Source organism: Equus caballus, chromosome 30 (assembly GCF_041296265.1).
Source record: "Equus caballus isolate H_3958 breed thoroughbred chromosome 30, TB-T2T, whole genome shotgun sequence".
NCBI classification, from domain to species: Eukaryota; Metazoa; Chordata; class Mammalia; order Perissodactyla; family Equidae; genus Equus; species Equus caballus.
The window spans coordinates 17,368,532-17,387,013 of NC_091713.1; the positions used below are offsets into that span (position 1 = coordinate 17,368,532).

The 18,482-nt window shown below is 41.9% G+C and overlaps 1 protein-coding gene across 3 annotated transcripts in view; it reads left to right on the plus strand.

Annotated features, from left to right (window-relative positions):
* The window catches only part of NVL (nuclear VCP like), a 90,600-nt gene that overhangs the window by 19,634 nt on the left and 52,484 nt on the right, over positions 1 to 18,482 (plus strand). For all 3 annotated transcript variants that reach the window (XM_005607990.4, XM_014738027.3, XM_023632795.2), the window contains 4 exons: positions 1,620 to 1,764; positions 11,092 to 11,341; positions 12,378 to 12,596; positions 13,300 to 13,404. In XM_005607990.4, coding sequence (XP_005608047.2) covers positions 1,620 to 1,764; positions 11,092 to 11,341; positions 12,378 to 12,596; positions 13,300 to 13,404 — 719 coding nt within the window. The remainder of the gene's footprint in view (positions 1 to 1,619; positions 1,765 to 11,091; positions 11,342 to 12,377; positions 12,597 to 13,299; positions 13,405 to 18,482) is intronic.

Here is an 18,482-nt window from a genome sequence, read left to right on the forward strand (position 1 = left end):
CTTCAGTATCTCATCTAACACCTCCGTCTGAGGGCTGCTGTGAGGGTGGGCTGAGGGAGAGGCTCTAACCTGGAGGAAGCAGAGCCTGGCGTGCAGCGAGCCCTCAGGACTGATTGTCGTCGAGGGCGTTTGGTCCTGCTGATCCCCTTGCCCTTGTGATTGTTAGTACGCTTGGCTTGAGTGACACCGCCCTCCTTCTGTCCTCCTCCGGGTTCTCTGACAGCTCCTCACCACTGTCCTTTCCTTGCTTACCTCCTTTTACCCATCCCTTAAAGATAGTCTGAAGGCTTTATGCTGGGTCGTCTGTTCTTGCCTCTTACCCGTTTCCAAACTATTCCTGTTCAGCTTTTCATTGGAAAACTCTCCAGTTACGTCTCTAACCTGGTTCTCAGAAGCTTCAAACCCCTATTCCCAACTGCCTGTCAGACACTTGCCTGTGACCATCGCACAGACACCTCACTCAGTGTGTCCGAAGCTAAGCTCACTCTTCCATTTAGCCCCCTCCGCCTCTCTCGAACCTCCCTCTGTTCCACATTTGAGTTAAGAGCATCACCTCCAACCTTGTCAGCCAAACTAAGTCGTCTTTGTGTCTTCCTTCTCCCTCACCCCTCACATGGAATCATTAGTGCTTTTGATTCCGTCTACGACCCTGTACTTAAATTGGGGGTTTCCTTTTTATTTACTATGTTCCTACCTTATTTCACCCATCTCTTACCCACTTATTGTAATCAAATACCACAAACTCTTTTCCCCTTTATTCCTCTTTACTCTCTTCAAAATTATTGTTAGAATTATCTTTCCAAAACACAAGTCTTCTCAGAAAAACCTTCCATGGCTTTCTGTTGGCTAATGAACATACTGTAAATTCCTCATGACTTGGCTGTCAGAGTACTTAATTAGCATCTTGCTGCCTTCTTATTACACACTCCAGAGGGTATAACTCAGACTCTGCTGTTCGACCCTGCTTCAGTTGAGAGAAATAATACTTACGAAAGATACACTTTAGGCCCTGCCTTCCGTCCATTGCTAAAAATCTGTCTGTAGATTTAGCAGAGCAACTGAAGACTGTTGCATCCCCATCTCAAATTAATGCTGTGAGTCTCTGGAGACAGACATCCTCTGTCTTGCCCAGACCCCCTGCTGGACTGCTCACCTTGTCTAAACATGTCACACCTGTTTGTCCATCTCTGCCTTCACTCGTACCATTTCTTCCATGTAGAATATCCCTAACCTGCATCTCTGCTTATTAATATCCTGTTCACCCTTCAGGGCTTTCCCAGAGTGGTGGCTCCTCCCGAACTCTCCCTTCTTCCTCGATCGGAATTCATAGTGTCTTCCATTGCATTGCTGTGGGGCTTTGTTCACACCAGCTGTTGGGCTTCACAACATTTGTCTTCCGTGTTTCCCAATAGAGTGCAAGCTGCCTGAGGACAAAGTTTGTATTTATCTTCCTCACATCTTTCACGTATTAGACCTTTAGTCATTGTTAATTTTATATGTATATTGCTATCAAAATGTGTAATGCTTTCCCTCCAGCCGCTGAAACGACTTGCGTAAGCTTTATTGTCCTCATTGTCAGGTGTCTTGATCACCTCTCATCCTGTGTCTGGTGTTACTAGATCTGAATAACGTGGCGGCTACAGCTCGGGTCCTAGTCATTGGAGCTACTAACCGGCCAGATTCCTTAGACCCTGCTTTGAGACGTGCTGGAAGGTTCGACCGAGAAATATGCCTGGGCATCCCAGATGAAGCATCCAGGGAAAGGTACATTCTTATAGAAAGCAGTTTGTATACACCGTGTCATCTGAACTGAATGCTTTGAAAATGAGGGGCGAGAAGCACGTGTAGCTTTCTTTTTCTCTCGTTCGTTCTTCTTCAGCTGTTATATTCATAGTCTTTCATGTGTGTGCAAATTGCATTTCCGCATAGATAATCTTTAAGTAGTTAGTCATTCAGGGTTGTTGACTAACGTGTTTATGCCTGCAGCAAAATAATAATATTTAATACTTAAGTTGTTCGTATTTATTCAGCAAACATGTATTGAGCATATAGCGCCTGCATATACCACTGTAGTAGGTAATATGGGAAACACAGAGAATTATAAGTCCTTGCTTTCGAGATGCTTGCAATACAGGTAAAGAGAAATAAGGGCTGTGTCCATTATCAAGCCTGGTTGTGATTAAGCACCAGACCTGATGGTAGAGACGTGGACACACTGGGGCCCGTCATCCCTACAAGATGAAATCCTGTGTCTGTCTATCCAGTATTCCATCGTCAGCAAAGTCTTTAAATGGCTTTAGTAAAAGGCCATATTTTGAAAAATTTCAAGCCTACAGAAGAATTGAAAGAATAGTACAATAAATATCTGTATTTAGCCCTTCAGCTGAATTTACCACTTGTTAGCATTTTGCCATGTTTGCTTTCACTCTCTCCCTACGTTCAGATGCGTGTGTGTGTATAGACTTTATTTTGCCAAGCCATTTGAGGGACGGGTGACGACGACATGACACTTCAGCCCTAAATCCTCCTGTGTAACTGTCATACCATTTTAACACTCAAGAAACTTAACGCCTGACATAACGTTACCTTAATATGTAATCCAGTCTCATTTTCCCGGTTGCCCCCAAAACGTCCATTATAGTTGTTCTCATCTTTCATTTTGTTTAGCTTTTTTGTTTGCTTTTTTGTTTTACCAGAATCCACTCAGGGATCAAATCTGCTATTAAGTTGACATGTCCTTTTAACCTCCTCTAATCTGCCTTTTTGGGGGAGGGAGTACTTTCATGACCTTGACATTTTTGAAGTGTCCAGGTAAGTCTTTTGTGGAATACCCCACAATTTAAATTTATCTGACTGCTTCCTCATGATTGGATTCAGGTTAAACGTCTTGGGCAAGAATCCTACGCAGGTGGTGAGGTGTCCTTCTCAGAACCTCTTCTCCAGAGGTTCCTAGTGTCAGTTTGTATCATTATTGGTGATGTTAAGTTTGGTCACTTGGTTAAGAAATTTGTCAGAGATCTCTCCTTTCAAGGTACCTTTCTCCTTTGGACTTAATACGTAGAATCCAGGTATTTCTGGTGTCTGCAGTTATCTATGACTGCCTTGTGTCAGTGTGTTCAAATGCCGTTTTAGATTCAGAGAGTAAGTGCTATAGGCATTTATGTTGGTGTTTTATGTGGGCTTAGTGGTCTAGCTAAGCCATAGGTGGCCAGGGCAAGAATTCTGTCTGAGACTGAACAGGGGGTATTATAAGTGTGTTTAAGGCTGGTGGGAAGAGCAGGGTCAAAGGCTGAGAAAAGATAGCTCTTGAATATAATTATGAGTGGGAATTTTTTTTTTTAAGATTGACACCTGAGCTAACAGCTGTTGCCAATCTTTTTTTTTTCCTCCTGCTTTTTCTCCCCAAATCCCCCTAGTACATAGTTGTATACTTTAGTTGTGGGTCCTTCTAGTTGTGGCATGTGGGACGCCGCCTCACCGTGGCCTGATGAGCAGTGCCATGTCCGCGCCCAGGATCCGAACTGGTGAAACCCTGGGCCACTGAAGCGGAGCTCAAACTTAACCACTCAGCCACGGGGCCGGCCCCTGTGAGTGGAAATTGTTTTTTATTTTTTTATTAAGATTATGATAGTTTACAATCTTGTGAAATTTCAGTGGTTCATTATTGTTAGTCATGTTGTAGGTGGACCACTTCATCCTTTGTGCCCTCCCTCCATCTCCCTTTCCCCTGGTAACCACCAATCAGTTCTCTTTGTCTGTATGTTAACTTCCACCTATGAGTGGAGTCATACAGAGTTCGTCTTTCTCTATCTGGCTTATTTCACTTAACATAATACTGAGTGGAACTTTTTAAGGAAGAGTATTGTTGTTTTTAATTTTTTTATTGTGGTAAAAAAACGTAAAATTTGCCAGTTTCCATTTTTAAAAGTGCAGTTCAGTAGTGTTAAGTATATTTACATTGCAACAAATCTCTCGAACTTTTTCACCTTGCAGAAGTGAAACTCTGTGCCCATTAATCACTAATTCCCCCTCCTGAGGAAGAGTATTTGTAATTGAGTCTTTGACAAAGGCAAATGCGGTTTTCTTGTTTTTGTGCTTTTGTCTGGCTCTGAGTGCAGAAGCAAAGAAGTGATATTGTATGCAGATGTCAAGGAGTTAAATTCTAAGTTGGGGAAATTATTTATTAGAATTGAGATACGTTGATGTTTGTTTTATGTCATTAATTCCCAGTCATTCATTAACTGCGGAGACATTTATTTAAGCACCTGTGGCACACCAAGGAGACACAGTGGTTGGCACTTAAGCCGCTCTTTTGAGTAATCAGAAATGAGATGAATACAGAAAGACAAAGTCGGGGTCTTAGGGAGGATGTATCAGGTCTGGGGGTTCTTAAAAGCTTCTCTGAGAAAGCTGAGACTTGAAGAATAAATAGCAATTAACTGATCCCATGATGATGAAAGTATTCCTGGTAGGAATAGTGTGTGTAAAGGCCCTGAGGTGAGTGAGAGCTCAGTGTGTCCAGGGAACTGGAAGAACAATATGGCTGTGGAAGAAGAGAGAGGATGTGGAAAGGCCAGAGAGGTGTACAGAGGGCAGTTCACATACTTGGTGAGGATTTTGGACTTACTCTGTGAGTGGCAGGAAGGAATAAAGCAGTTACGCAGGACCCTGAGGGAAACAGCTTTTTGTTCTGAAAAGATCCCTGTAGCTGCAGTGTGAGGCGTGAGTGACAGGAGAGCAGGAATCGGTTTGGAGGCTGTCTCAAGATGCAGAGGTGGTGGCGGGTGAGTTAAGGAGGTGGGAGTGTAGATAGAACTGAAGTAACTGGAGACACTTAGGAAGTAGACTCAGTAAGGTATGTTTGTTGACAGATCATGTGTGGAGAGGTGGGAGTTGTGAACAAGACGGAAGTACTCCCTGATTTGTGACTTAAGCCTCTGTGCAGGTGGTTTTCTATGGAGGGGATGGGAAATACTGGAGGATAAGAGGATTTGGGGATGGATGTTGAAGGTAAGGGCAGTTGAGTTAGAGGTCCTTGCAGGATCTCCAATGGAGGTGTCGCGTTGGCAGCCAGCAAATGAGTCTGAAGCTCGGAGGAAGTGAAACTTTGGGAGTCATCAATATACTGATGGCACTTGAAGCTGTGAAAGTAGATGAGATTGTCCAGAGAGAGAGTGAAGAGCAGACGTAGAGGTCCTGGGACAGGCCCAGAGAGCCTGACAGGCTAAGGACGTGGAAGGAGCAGCCAGAAGTATTGGGAAAATGAAAAGAATGTTGTGTGGTGGAAGCCGAGGGAAGCGGATGTTTCCAGAAGAAGGAATGAGAGGTCATGCCAATGAGAAGTCAAGCAAGGGAGGGCTGAAAAGTTGTTTTTGAATTTAGCAACCTGGAGGTCACTAGTGAACTTAAGAAAAAATTGTTTGAGTGGAACGATAGGGGTAAAATCCAGGTTGGAACTTCCGAGGAGCAAATGGAAAGTGATAGAGCAAGAGCGACAGACTTGCCTGGTTCACTGAAGGGAAGTCTGGCTGTGGAGAAGGAGGAGGGGGGAGCTGCAGGAGGTAGGTAATGGAGTGTCACAGAGGGCTTGTTAGCATAAGAGAAACCTGAGTGTCTTTAAGTGCTAATGGGAAGGAACAAATGGGAGGAGTCAGGGATCAGGGCTCCTGTGTAGGTGCTGGCCTGAGAACAGGGCTGCTTCTGTTGAAAGATAGTAAAGGGGAAGGAAGGGTGTGAAAGGAAGTAGGTTTATCTGTGGCGTGCTGGCAAATTGAGGGCGTTTCCTCTGTGAGTTGAAAGTGAGGCACTCCTGGATAGGTTAGAGGTTTGAGAATGATGGTCTGAAATTGCTTCCGTGGATAATCTGAGATGAGCTGGCTCGGATCACAGTAGGATTTTCAGGCAATGATTAGGACTGGGGTATAGAACCATACCAGTAGGCCTGGTTTTATGTTTTTTTGGCTAGCTTAAAGGCTTCCTAAGGATTGAATTTATGTACCTAGCACAATGTCTGACACATAGAAAGGAGAACATTTTTTTTTTTAAAAGATTTTATTTTTTCCTTTTTCTCCCCAAAGCCCCCGGGTACATAGTTGTATACTCTTCGTTGTGGGTCCTTCTAGTTGTGGCATGTGGGACGCCGCCTCAGTGTGGCTTGATGAGCAGTGCCATGTCCGCGCCCAGGATTGGAACCAGCGAAACACTGGGCCGCCTGCAGCGGAGCGCGCGAACCTAACCACTCGGCCACGGGGCCAGCCCCCGAAAACATTTTTTTTGAGGTAGCTCTTGATATTTTTCTGATCCTTAAAAGCAATTTATTATGGAAAATTCCAATGTACAGAAAAGGAGTCTAATATAATTGTTCTAGTTTCTATTGCTGCAAAGCAAACCACCCTAAAATTTCGTGGCTTACAACAACAGTTGTCATATTGTCTCTCACAGTTTCTGTGTGTGAAGAATCCAGAAAGGCCTCAGCTAGTTGGTGCTGTCTCAGGGGCTCGTGTGTCTGCGGAGATGGTGGCTGGAGCCAGAACCTTGCGGGGACCTGGAGCAGCAGGGCTGTCTTACCTGTCTCCCTGCCTGTCCATCTCGTCTAGCTTGTCTGTCTCTGTATATCTGTCATCTGATCTGGTCTGTCCCCTTCCTCCTTTCTCTTCCCAGCTAAAGGCCTCTGCATGTGGCACCCTTTACGGACAGTTTGGGCTTCGTCAGAGCCGGGCAGCCTGGAGGTGGTCGGATTCTTACGTGGCTGCCTGGGGCTGCTGCCTGAAGATTGCAGAGAACAGGCTGAAGTGGCCTCACTTTAGACCTATCCTTGGAAGCCACGTAGCATCAATTCCACTATACTGTGTTTGATCGGTCACAGCCCAGATTTAAGGAGAGAAGCCGTAGACCCCACCTCTCACTAGGAAGAGGGTCAGGAACTTACAGACGTGCTTTAGAACTGTCACAATAATGAGCCCCATGTCTTAGCACCCAGGTTCAACGATTATCAACATTTTCACAGTCGTCTTTTATTTACCCTTCCCTTTTTTTTTCCTGGAGCATTGTAAAGCAGATCTCAGGCATTGTATCATTTCAACTATGTACTTCAGTATCTAATGGAGAAAGACTTTATTTAACATATATACAATGCCATTACATAGCCAACAATCTTTAATATATCTAATATCCAAACAATATTCATATGTTTATAGTATATAGTTGTATTATGAATTTTGATATATCCATATTTAGCATTCTCATTTCTCCTCTATATAAATATTATTCACTGCTTTCCCAGGTCAGTGGGAAATGTTATGTTTGTGTTTCCTCTCTTCACTTTTTTAACTTTTCTGGAATTCGCGGTTGCCATATTTTTTCATTTGCTAACCCTCTCACAATTTTTTCCACATCCCTGTTTCCTCCAAGTTTCCTTTTTGCTGTGTGTGTATGTGTTTATTTTGGCCTGTGCTAGTGCCTTCTGTCACGGTGAGAGGCAGCAAGAAGTAATGTGCACAGTCAGGACAGCAGTCCCTGGTCTGGAGTAAGTCTCGGTAATTGAGAGCTGTTATTACTGTTCTTTCGTGCTGGCAGCTCTCCTCACATGGCAGTCCTTGGCTGTCCATTGCTGTTTTAAGAGTGAGGCTGCGGGGTGTGGCTTCATGGCTGAGTAGGTAAGTTTGCGCGCTCCACTTTGCCGGCCCAGGGTTTGCTGCTTTGGATCCTGGGCACAGGCCTGTACACCGCTCATCAAGTCACACTGTGGCGGTATCCCACATAGAAGAACTAGAATGACCTACAACTAGGATATACAGCTATGTACTGGGGCTTTGGGGAGGGAAAAAAAGAAGATTGGCAACAGATGTTAGTGCGGGGCCAGTCTTCCTCACAAAAAAGAAAAAAAGAGTCTGATTAGACAGCTGCAGTACAGGCTCCTTTGTGAGTGCCATGATGAAGCAGTCAGATGACCAGCTAACTTTTTAGCTAAAAAGCTCCAAATGTCAATTTCTGTAGATTCTTTTCATTGAGTCAGTTCAGATTTTTCAGAAAAAGATCTTCAGACACCATGGGGCTCTATGGCTAACTGCTGGTCTTCTGACCTAGGCTGGGGGAATGAGCTGAGGAATTGCATGCACTGTACAGAGTTTCACCCATTTTCCTGGTGGAGTTGATCTTAGATTGTCCGCAAACCTGGAGCTTCCCTCCGCTGGGTCGGTTTCACCGGAGAGCACGCTCCTGGTATCCTGCTGGTCCAGGGGGTGGAGAATATGTGGAGTCTTAATACTTCTTAGGCAGATTTTCAGATAATTTCTGTTTTCGGCTCCCTGCTGTGGCCCTGGTTTCTGTCCTGGGACACTTTGATGCCTCCAGTTCCTGGTCTGTGGCATGCCACCAGACAAATGCACTTCCTTCTCATCAGTGCCCCTTCTCCCAAGGTTAATTTTGACTTCTTCCCCTCTGCTAGGTCCTTTACCATTCTCCATCCACTTTCTTTCTTCATAAATTGTGGTTCAGAATTACAGAGAGTCAAATACCTATTAGTCAATACTGATGTAAATAAATGATTGAATAAATAAATAAATGGGTGAGAATAGGTGCAGAAGAATTCCAAATAATTTATGTAGATGCACTGCCCTTGAGGAGGTGGCCTGTAACTCTCTACCCTTAAATGAGAGCTGGGCGTAGCGACTGACTTCCAGAAGAGTGCAGTGGAAGGAGGGGAATAGTAACTTCAGGTGGAAACCCTTTCCACCACTGTCTCCGACCTGGCGATCATCCACAGTGATGCGTTGTGTTGATAGTAGGCATCCCTGATGTGATGTGGTGAGAAGGACACTTGACCTCTGTGGTCCTCTTCTGGAAAACACATCCTAGCCTAATCATAGTAACAATATCAGACTAATCCCAATGGAAGGACATGCTACAAAGTATTGGGGCAATGAGCCTCAAAATTGTCCTTCATAATAGGAGAAGGGTGTGGGGTGTATAGAACTCTGTACTGTCTTTGCAATAATTCTGTAAAGCTAAAAGTGTTCTAAAGTAGTTTTTTAAAATTTTTAATTAATTAATTTGTTTATTTTGGTGAGGAAAATTAGCCCTGAGCTAACATCTGTTGCCAGTCTGCCTCTTTTGTTGCTTGAGGATGATTAGCCCTGATCTAACATCCATGCCAGTCTTGCTCTATTTTGTATGTGGGTTGCTGCCACAGCATAGCTGATGAGTAGGTCTGTGCCTAGGATCTGACCCTGTGAACCCAGGCTGCCGAAGTGGAGCATGCCAAACCCAACCACTATGCCACAGGGCCAGCCCCTAAAAGGTTTATTTTTAAAAAATTAGTTAACTCATCCTATTTATAGTCAAATATATCATTAAACCTAGATCATTTGTTCTGGGAACCCTGTAATACTTGAATCTTTCTGGGGATTTATAGTCCTTAGGGCATCAGCTAGAGCTGACAGAGAGACCTATATTGAGTGGCCTTTCTCTTCTTTGGTAGTAAAATATGCATCCATCGCAAGCCCGCAGATACCTGTTTGCTTCAGTCTCTCTTGTCAGCATCAATACCTCTCTTTATGTAGAGCCACGCTGACGCCTTTAGCCTAGGACGACTGTTGATAGCTTTCAAAGGCCTCGTAAAAATAAATGCTGATCCTCTGTTGCCAATTCTCTGCAGAACTTCCAGAGCAGGCTGGAGGAGGGGTGTTGGGGAGAGTACAGATAGTCTCCTAGTCGCTTAGACCACGGAGTGTGTGCTTCTGTTTCTTGTTTTTGTTTTCTTCGGGCAGAGGAAGCATTGCTGAAAACCTTTTACTCCACCTCGTGAAACTGAAAATCTCTTAATCATTATTTTCTCCTCCTTTGGAGTTTCTGTAGTATGATGAGTGGAAATATCCGCGTTTTTTCCAGAATAGACTGTAACTGAGGAAAGGATGATAATTGTTTTATGTTAGCTATTTTTCATGAGATTTTAAATCTCTTAGATTCTTCTGCATAGCAGCAAATGGGGTCTGTATCTTTAGGAACCAGTTCTGTAATGGAACATTTCTTGGTTCCTGTTGTTTAGAGTCTCTGAGTTTTCATTTGTCAGTAACGTTTATCTGCTTCTATTCTGTTCACTTACATGATCCCAGTGACTTTTCTATGACTTCTCCATCGGCTTGACATTTGAAATGTTAGTCTCCCCTACACATTTGGAAATTTCAAAATACATTTCCTTATCCAAGTTAATTAATATCACAAAATGTGAATAATAATAACTAACATTTATTGGGTACTTACTGTGGGTCAGTCACTGTTCTAAGGGCTTTGCATATGTTCATTTACAGCAGCGTCCCCTTGAGGAAGTGCTACTATAAAATATATTTAACCAATGAGGAAACAAGCTGAGCAGTGAAGCGGCCGGCCCAGGTTACTCAGAGGGTGGGGGAGCTGCTGTCAAACTCAAGCGGTGTAGCTTCACACCTTCCGTCCTGAGTATCTCTACGGCTTTTAAGTTTTACTCAGTAGGTCCTACCAGAAATTAAGGTATTCCGTTAGTAATACTTATCCAGAAGTCCACATTTCATTTACATATACCATGTTGCTAGTTAAACTGAGCAAAAGTTTTCACACATGCAGTACAGGGATGAACGATAGGTAAAGATGAAGTTGGAGAAGTAACTGCCCTGATGTAAAATTGAATGCTGAAGTGTGCATCTCCATTAATTGGTTGTGATGAATAGAATTAGTGGTTTATTTGAGTTTGGAGGCTTTTATTTCTGTTAGATGTCCATTAAATCTACACTAAAAGTAGAACTTACCTTATATCCTCATAAATCATTTATTTCCTCTGTGATATTGTAAAATTCTTAAAGGCAGAATATGTTTTAAAATCTATTTTTTGTTCTTCACAGCATTAACAAAGCAGATGTTATACCTTAATCTTTAATGGAATAAAGTGAGTCATGTAACAGCGATTTAGCATGTGTTGAATGAATGAATGATTTGCTCTTATATTGCACCCGTTAAAATACCATTGACAGAGAGGAAGGACTTCAAATAAATATTGTCGGTGACTTGTTTTTACTGGTAGGTTAGGAATCTGAATTTTTTTCCCTGTCTTTTCTACAGAATACTTCAGACTTTGTGCAGAAAACTACGACTTCCCGACACTTTTCATTTTCGCCACTTAGCACACCTGACGCCGGGCTTTGTCGGCGCTGATCTGATGGCGCTCTGCCGAGAGGCAGCCATGTGTGCAGTCCACAGGGTCTTAATGAAGCTCCAGGAGCAGCAGGAGAAAGATCCCGAGACTGAAGGTTTGCCGTCTGAAGGAGGCCGGGAAGAGAGGGCTGGAACTGAGCCCACTTCCGAAACACAGGTGCTTTCTGTGCGGGGCCTTACACTGTCCTTTAAGGGTTTTTACTTTGTGTTATCCTACAAGCAAGTATTGAGGTAGTTGAGGTTTATGATTTTCTGTTCTATTGGCATTTTACCTTTAGAATAATTATTGGTTGTACCCAGAATGTCTATAATTTCAGAAGTATAGTTTGACTTTTTTAGTTGATTCTGAATAAATGCAATATAACAATGAAAACTCAATATAACATTTATGTAGCATTTTATAGTTTGCACAGGGAGCTTCTATAATATAATTTGGTCTATTTAACTTTGTCAAGTAAATATCATTACTTTCCCCATTTTATAATCAGAGAAACTAAACTGTAAGAGATTGTGACTTGCGCGAGGCCACGTGGCCTCACCTGTCTAGAGCAGGGGCTTAGACCTAGCTCTTTTGTTTTCAAATCTTTTGTTTCTTCCTTACTCATCTGGAAGCACAATTAGATCTGTTAAAAGTAATAGTGAACAAATTCCTTCCGTAATATTGCATGTAAATTAGGATTTTATAAATTGAATTAGAGTTGCTTTTTACACCTGTCCTCTCATATTCTTCACAAATCGAGAAATCTGCCTGTCAAGTTCCAGATTTCAGTAGTCCTAGGAAAATTGCCTGCTTTCTATTTAGCTCATAAACCACCAAGGAACCATATTATGAAATCAGACTGCCAGGGTAATTTTGTTTTAATTTCATCAAAATTCAGCTGCTGCTTGAACATCTATAAATGAAAAATGGAAATACATGGTTGTTGAAATGGATGTTTGCGAACTGCTTGTGTTTGCCCTAGCTACCCCTAGTATAGCATACGGAAATCATTCTCCTGTGCTTGCTTATACGCGGGGTACCTTTCCTTGACCAAATCAAATAAATGACTGTGTCAATGGAGAAAATTATTAAAACATGGAAGTTTACTATGGCTTACAGAAATATTGTAGTAATAATTTTTGAAAGTATAAAAAGTAACTTTTTCAACAAACTTTGTGGTTTTTCATTTTCTCCCTCAATTTCTCCCTTTAAGGATGAATTGCAAAGGCTACTGGGGTTGCTAAGAAACCAAGATCCCCTCTCAGAGGGGCAGCTGCAAGGGCTGTGCATTGAACTGAATGATTTCATTGTTGCTCTATCCTCTGTGCAACCCTCTGCCAAAAGGGAAGGCTTTGTCACTGTGCCTAATGTGACGTGGGCAGATATTGGTGCCCTGGAGGATATTAGAGAGGAGCTCACCATGGCAATATTGGTAGGTGTCTCTGCTGCAGAATGTCGTTGGCATACGTGGTGGGTAAACGACCACGCTTGTGTCCTAGGTCTGTGTGTAAATGGGCTTGACTGTTTTCTTTTCTATGTTCTGTTGTTTCATTATTAAGCCCCAACAATGGCTTTTCATTCTTTTGAGATCTGTTTTAGACTTACTCTTTTGGTTGTGCTTGATTCTGTGAGTTTAAAAAAAAAAAGTTTGGGTTTCACCAAGACCAAGTTGTTTGAGAAATACTTTCTGAACTCAGTCACACTCGTAAGGGTCAAGGCAGTTTTAATGCCCATGAGACTTTGGGTTAATTTTCATTTAGTCTTACTTTTCCCCCTTACTCATCATTCCATGGTTTGTTAGTGAAGTACGATCCGTTTAGAGGCGTGTGACTGCTGAAAGAGAAAACACACGGGGATCACAGTGAACAGGTGTCTCTGGCTTTGGCCTGTGTAGACCTCCGCTGCTTCTGGAGGGCATTGCTAACATTTTTATAAGCTGGACATTTAGCACAGGGATTTTAGAATTTGTTACCATATACTTCATGCGTGGAACAGAGGTAAGCACTCTGCACCAGGCACTGTTCTTATCTTTGGGCGTCAGAATCTGTGTTGAAAATACACATCTGGAGGTAATTAGAATGTGCTGTAGGAAGTAGACATCTGTAATGGACCGCTGTTGGGATCATTTGTTCCAGGCGCCAGTACGTAACCCAGATCAGTTCAAAGCTCTTGGATTGGTGACTCCAGCTGGAGTCCTCCTTGCTGGTCCTCCTGGCTGTGGGAAAACTCTGCTGGCAAAGGTATGGTATAAGTTCAACTGCCGGTATTTTATTTCTTACTATCAGATAGGAGAACATGAATTTAACTTTAAAGGTTACAGTGAGATATTGTGCAATATCTATTTGAAGTTCATTTTAGCAACACTGACAGTTTTCTTTAGGAAAGTTTCCCACTTTTATTTTAATTACAAAAAGTACATCATTGGAAATTTGGAAAAGAAAAGGGTTTTTAAGTCAACCGTAACCCCATCAGTTTTAACACAGCAATTATTATGTTTTCTGTGTATTATAACCTGGCTTTTTAGTGAGTGTTATTGCATAGTTGAGGTTTGTAGCTGATCTTGTTTCCTGCTTTGGTTTAGATGTTATTTATAACTTAAGTATTTTCCTCTGTGTTCCTTAAAATTCTTATTTTAAAAAAATTGTTTTTTCACAATAGAAAATATAGATAAGCAAAAGGGAAAAGCAGTATTTATAATCCCCTCACTACTGCCTACTGCTACCCACTGTTTCATTTTGTTGTCACTCCTTCCAGATGTTCTTCTGTACTTACATATCAAGATAATATGTATGACTTTTACACACATTTATGCAAATATGAGGTTTTTCAACACTTAGCAATATTTCTTGAACATCTTCCCGTGTTGGTATATGTAAATACACATCAGTATTTTTAATGTCTGCATAGCATTCTAGCATAAAGATGTTCTGTAACTTATGGAAATGACTCCCTATTAGAGCAGTACTGCAGGCCAGCACGGGGGCGTAGTGGTGAAGTGTGCCTGCTCTGCTTTGGCAGCCTGGAGTTCACAGGTTCCGATCCCAGGTGCGGACCTACACACTGCTCATCAAGCTATGCTGTGGCTGCATCTCACATACAAAATAAAGGAGGATTGGCACAGATGTTAGCTCGGGGCCGATCTTCCTCACCAAAAAAACCCCTAAAAAACCCCCCAAAACAGCATTGCATTAAACAATCCTGTACTTACATTTTTGTAATTCAGCTGATAATTTTATTAGAATGCATTCCTGAATACTTTTTCGATAAAAGGAGTGCATGTTTTAAAAAGCTCTTGATCCATTACCATTTGATCAAAATGATCCGTTACCAGATTACATTTGATCCATTACCAAAGTGCCTTCCACAGATTTTCACCCCTATCAATAGGGTGTCAGTATCCATTTCACTACATTGGAAATTAGCAATAGCCTTATTAACATTGTTTTTAATATTTGACAATCTAATAGGTACAAATGGTATCTTATGGTTTTTAAGTTGCATTTTTTCTTTTTTTTTTTAAAGATTTTATTTTTCCTTTTTCTCCCAAAGCCCCCTGCTACATAGTTGTGTATTTTTAGTTGTCAGTCCTTCCAGTTGTGGCATGTGGGATGCTGCCTCAGCATGGCCTGACGAGTGGTGCCCTGTCCACACCCATGATTCAAACCAGTGAAACCCTGGGCCGCCCCTAAGTTGCATTTTAAAAATTACTAGTGGACTTTTTCATATATGTTTATTGACTAGTTTTCTTTATGGATTTGTTCATATCCTTTGCCTGTTTTTTTGTTAACATTCATGTGGTTTTCTTTCTTATTTATAATCACTCTTAAGATGTTTTATTTGGGGGCTGGCTCCGTGGCCAAGTGGTTAAGTTCGTGCACTCTGCTTCAGCAGCTCAGGGTTTTGCCGGTTTGGATCCTGAGCACAGACATGGCATCGCTCATCAGGCCACGCTGAGGCAGCGTCCCACCTAGAACAACCAGAGGCACTCACAACTAGAATATACAACTATGTACTGTGGGGCTTTGGGGAGAAGAAGAAGAAGAAAAAGAGAGAAGATTGGCAACACTTGTTAGCTCAGGTGCCAATCTTAAAAAAAAAAAAAAGATGTTTTATTTGTAAATATGTTTATCAGTTTATTTTAGCCATTTTAACTTTACTGATCATATTTTTGGCACACTTTTTTGTGTTTTTTACATATTTAAGTGGGCAAATTTCCCAGTCTTTTTATGATTTTCCCCCCTTTGGAGTTCTGCTTATTAGAACTATCTTCCCTTTTGATAAGTTGAATTAACCATCATTTTTAATGTCTGTATAATAGTCCATGCATGATTTACTTAATGCTTACAAGCTTTTAAAAATATTTGATTTACTTGTAAATAAGAAATTAAACCTAATGGTATTTTTAATAAGTACCACAGCAGCCAAATAGTGTGTGACTCCTTGGTAAATATAAAATATCCAGTGTCATTCGTTCATGTGCATATACATACATATATGTGTATATATAATATATAGACAAATTTTGTAAAACTCATTTTTACATATATTACTAAATTTCCTTACTTAGTGCTTCCAGTACTCCTACAAGGTATGCTGTAAAGGAATTTGGGAACACAGGAGGGAGAGGAAAACACCACAGTCATGGGTCTACGTTTTTTCCTAGCAGTTTTAGAAAAACATACTCAGAAAGAAGGTCCTGCCTGCTAGCGTCTGGATTCACCAGGTGGATGCACTTCCCTCACCTGAGTGTCTCATAACGTTTGTTTTTTAATTAGTTCATCTGCCTTTGATTAGTCCTGGTCACAGCAGAGAGGAGATAGCTTGGATAATTTGAAATCCGTAGATAATGTTAAAACATCATAGATAAAATTTTTCCTCTTCTCTCCCCATTGCAAATTGCGAACAATTTGGTACCTCTCTGTTCAGTCAGATTTCTGGTGTCTGACAGTTGGCGCAGGGGTCTTGCCTGGGACTCCATGGATGGCTTCCCAGCTCACTGGATCCACGAGCCCAGGCAGTATATTATGTGTACAGTTGCGTGTCACTTACAAACAGGGATATGTTCTGAGAAATGTGTCGTTAGGCAATTTTGTCGTGCGAACATCGTAGAATGTACTTATATGTTCTGAGAAATGTGTCGTTAGGCAATTTTGTCGTGCGAACATCGTAGAATGTACTTATATGTTCTGAGAAATGTGTCGTTAGGCAATTTTGTCGTGCGAACATCTTAGAATGTACTTGCACGAACCTAGAAGGTACAGCCTACTACACACCTAGGCTGTACGGTACTGATCTTATGGGACCACTGGTCGTATATGCGGTGAGTTGTTGACGGAACATCATTATGTGGCATGTGACTGTATATGTATTTTTTCCAAGGAGAAAGTTCATCACTTTCATCAGATTCTCCGAGGTATGTGACTACAGGCCCAAGAAGCCAGAAATAATAGAAAATGTCCTTGAATAGTAGAAGCAAAGTGTTACTGAGGGAAAGTCATGGAACTACATATCAATCAGAACCTGGCAACGTAGAATTGGATTAAAATTAAGATTTTGGCTGATCTTGGTTGTTTTGTTTACTCGTGATAGCAATAAAGTAATACAGTTTTTCTAAACACTGGCACGTAGTATGTAAAGAGCATAAAGTGAGAGCATGTAATGGCTGGAGTCATCACACTGAAAACTGATGACTAATAAGGAAACTGAAAAGTATAGTAAAAATTGTTTAGTGTTCTGGAACTATGTAGTATGGAAGCAAACAGCTCTTAATACTGAGTACAAGATTCATGGTGATATTGGTGATATCCAAGAAAAAATTAAATTATGATCATCGTATTTCATTTAGAAGACAAGACTTCCGACAATTTCAGAAACTCTCAGGGGTTTTAATGGGATAAATTTTAGTTATCTGGCATATGGATGTTGAAACCTAATGTGGATAGCTCATATTTTGTTAGATGTGTATCCTGACTCTCCTTTAGTGAGAGGTAGGAAAGTTATGAAATTGGCGGCAGGAAGGACAGATTGAGAGAATGTGGATGATCCACATTTTGAGCAGTGTTTCCATGGCAGAGCATGCGTGTATTCATTTGTCCAACAAGTATTTACCAAGCTACTTTTTCTTTGCCAGAAGTTGTCTAAGGTGCTAGGGGTAAACTAGTGAACAAGATGCCTGCTCTGATGGAATTTACTGTCTCTTGGAAGACGCAGGCAGTAGACACGTAAAACAATAAAATTGCAGATCCAGCTACGTTACGATGGAAATAAGCAGACCATTGTGATAGACTGATCAGGAGGCGGCTGTTTTAGCTGTGGTGTTCAAGGGATGGTGATATTAACAGAGTCCTGAAGGACCAGCCAGCACACAAAGAGGCAGGAGGAGAATCTTCCAGACAGAGGGAACAGCAGATGCAGAATTCCCTGAAGTGGGAAAGGGCTTGGTGAGTTTGAGAACCAGAGACAGAGCCTGTGGCTGGACTAAGGAGAAGCTGTCTTGTCCCAAAATACCGGCCTGTGAGCCATAGTAAATATTTCAGATTGTCCTCGAAGATAAATGAGAAACCTAGTAAAAAGATATAATCCGATTGATGTTATTAAAAGAGTGCTCTGCCTGCTGCGTGGAGAATGGGTTGGAGGAAAGAGAGCGAAAGGAGGAGACCACTTAGGGTTTTTTGGTTTGGGTTTGGTTTGGTTTTTTGCATGTGCAGCCAGGAGATGGTGGTGCTCTGGGTGAGGGTGGCGGTATAGTGGAGAAGTAGAGAGTGGCAGACTCACGTGTATTTTAGCATTAGAGCTGATGGGACTTGCAGATGGACTGGATGACGCGACAGGACAAGGGACCAAGGGAGACACCAGGGTTTTACCCTAGCAACTGTCGGAGTTTGGGGTGTGGGGTTTGCAAGGAGTTGGGAGAGAATCAGGAGTCCTGCATTGGAAGTGATAGGTTTAAAATACCTGTAAGATCGAAATGGAGATGCTGAGGAGTTACGTTGAATATAGTTCTGGAGGTCAGAGATCAGATTCTAATTAGAATAGGAAAAAACTCTATTCCCTGATCATTTTGAAGTTCTGGGTGATTTTTTTTTAGATTGGCGCCTGAGCTAACATCATTGCCAATCTTCTTTTTTTTCTTCTTCTTCTTCTCCCCAAAGCCCCCGCAGTACATAGTTGTATATTCTAGTTGCAGATCCCTCTGGGTGTGCTGTGTGGGACACTGCCTCAACATGGCCTGATGAGCGGTGCCATGTCTGTGCCTGGGATCCAAACCAGCGAAACCCTGGGCCACTGAAACCGAACACGTGAACTTAACCACTCGGCC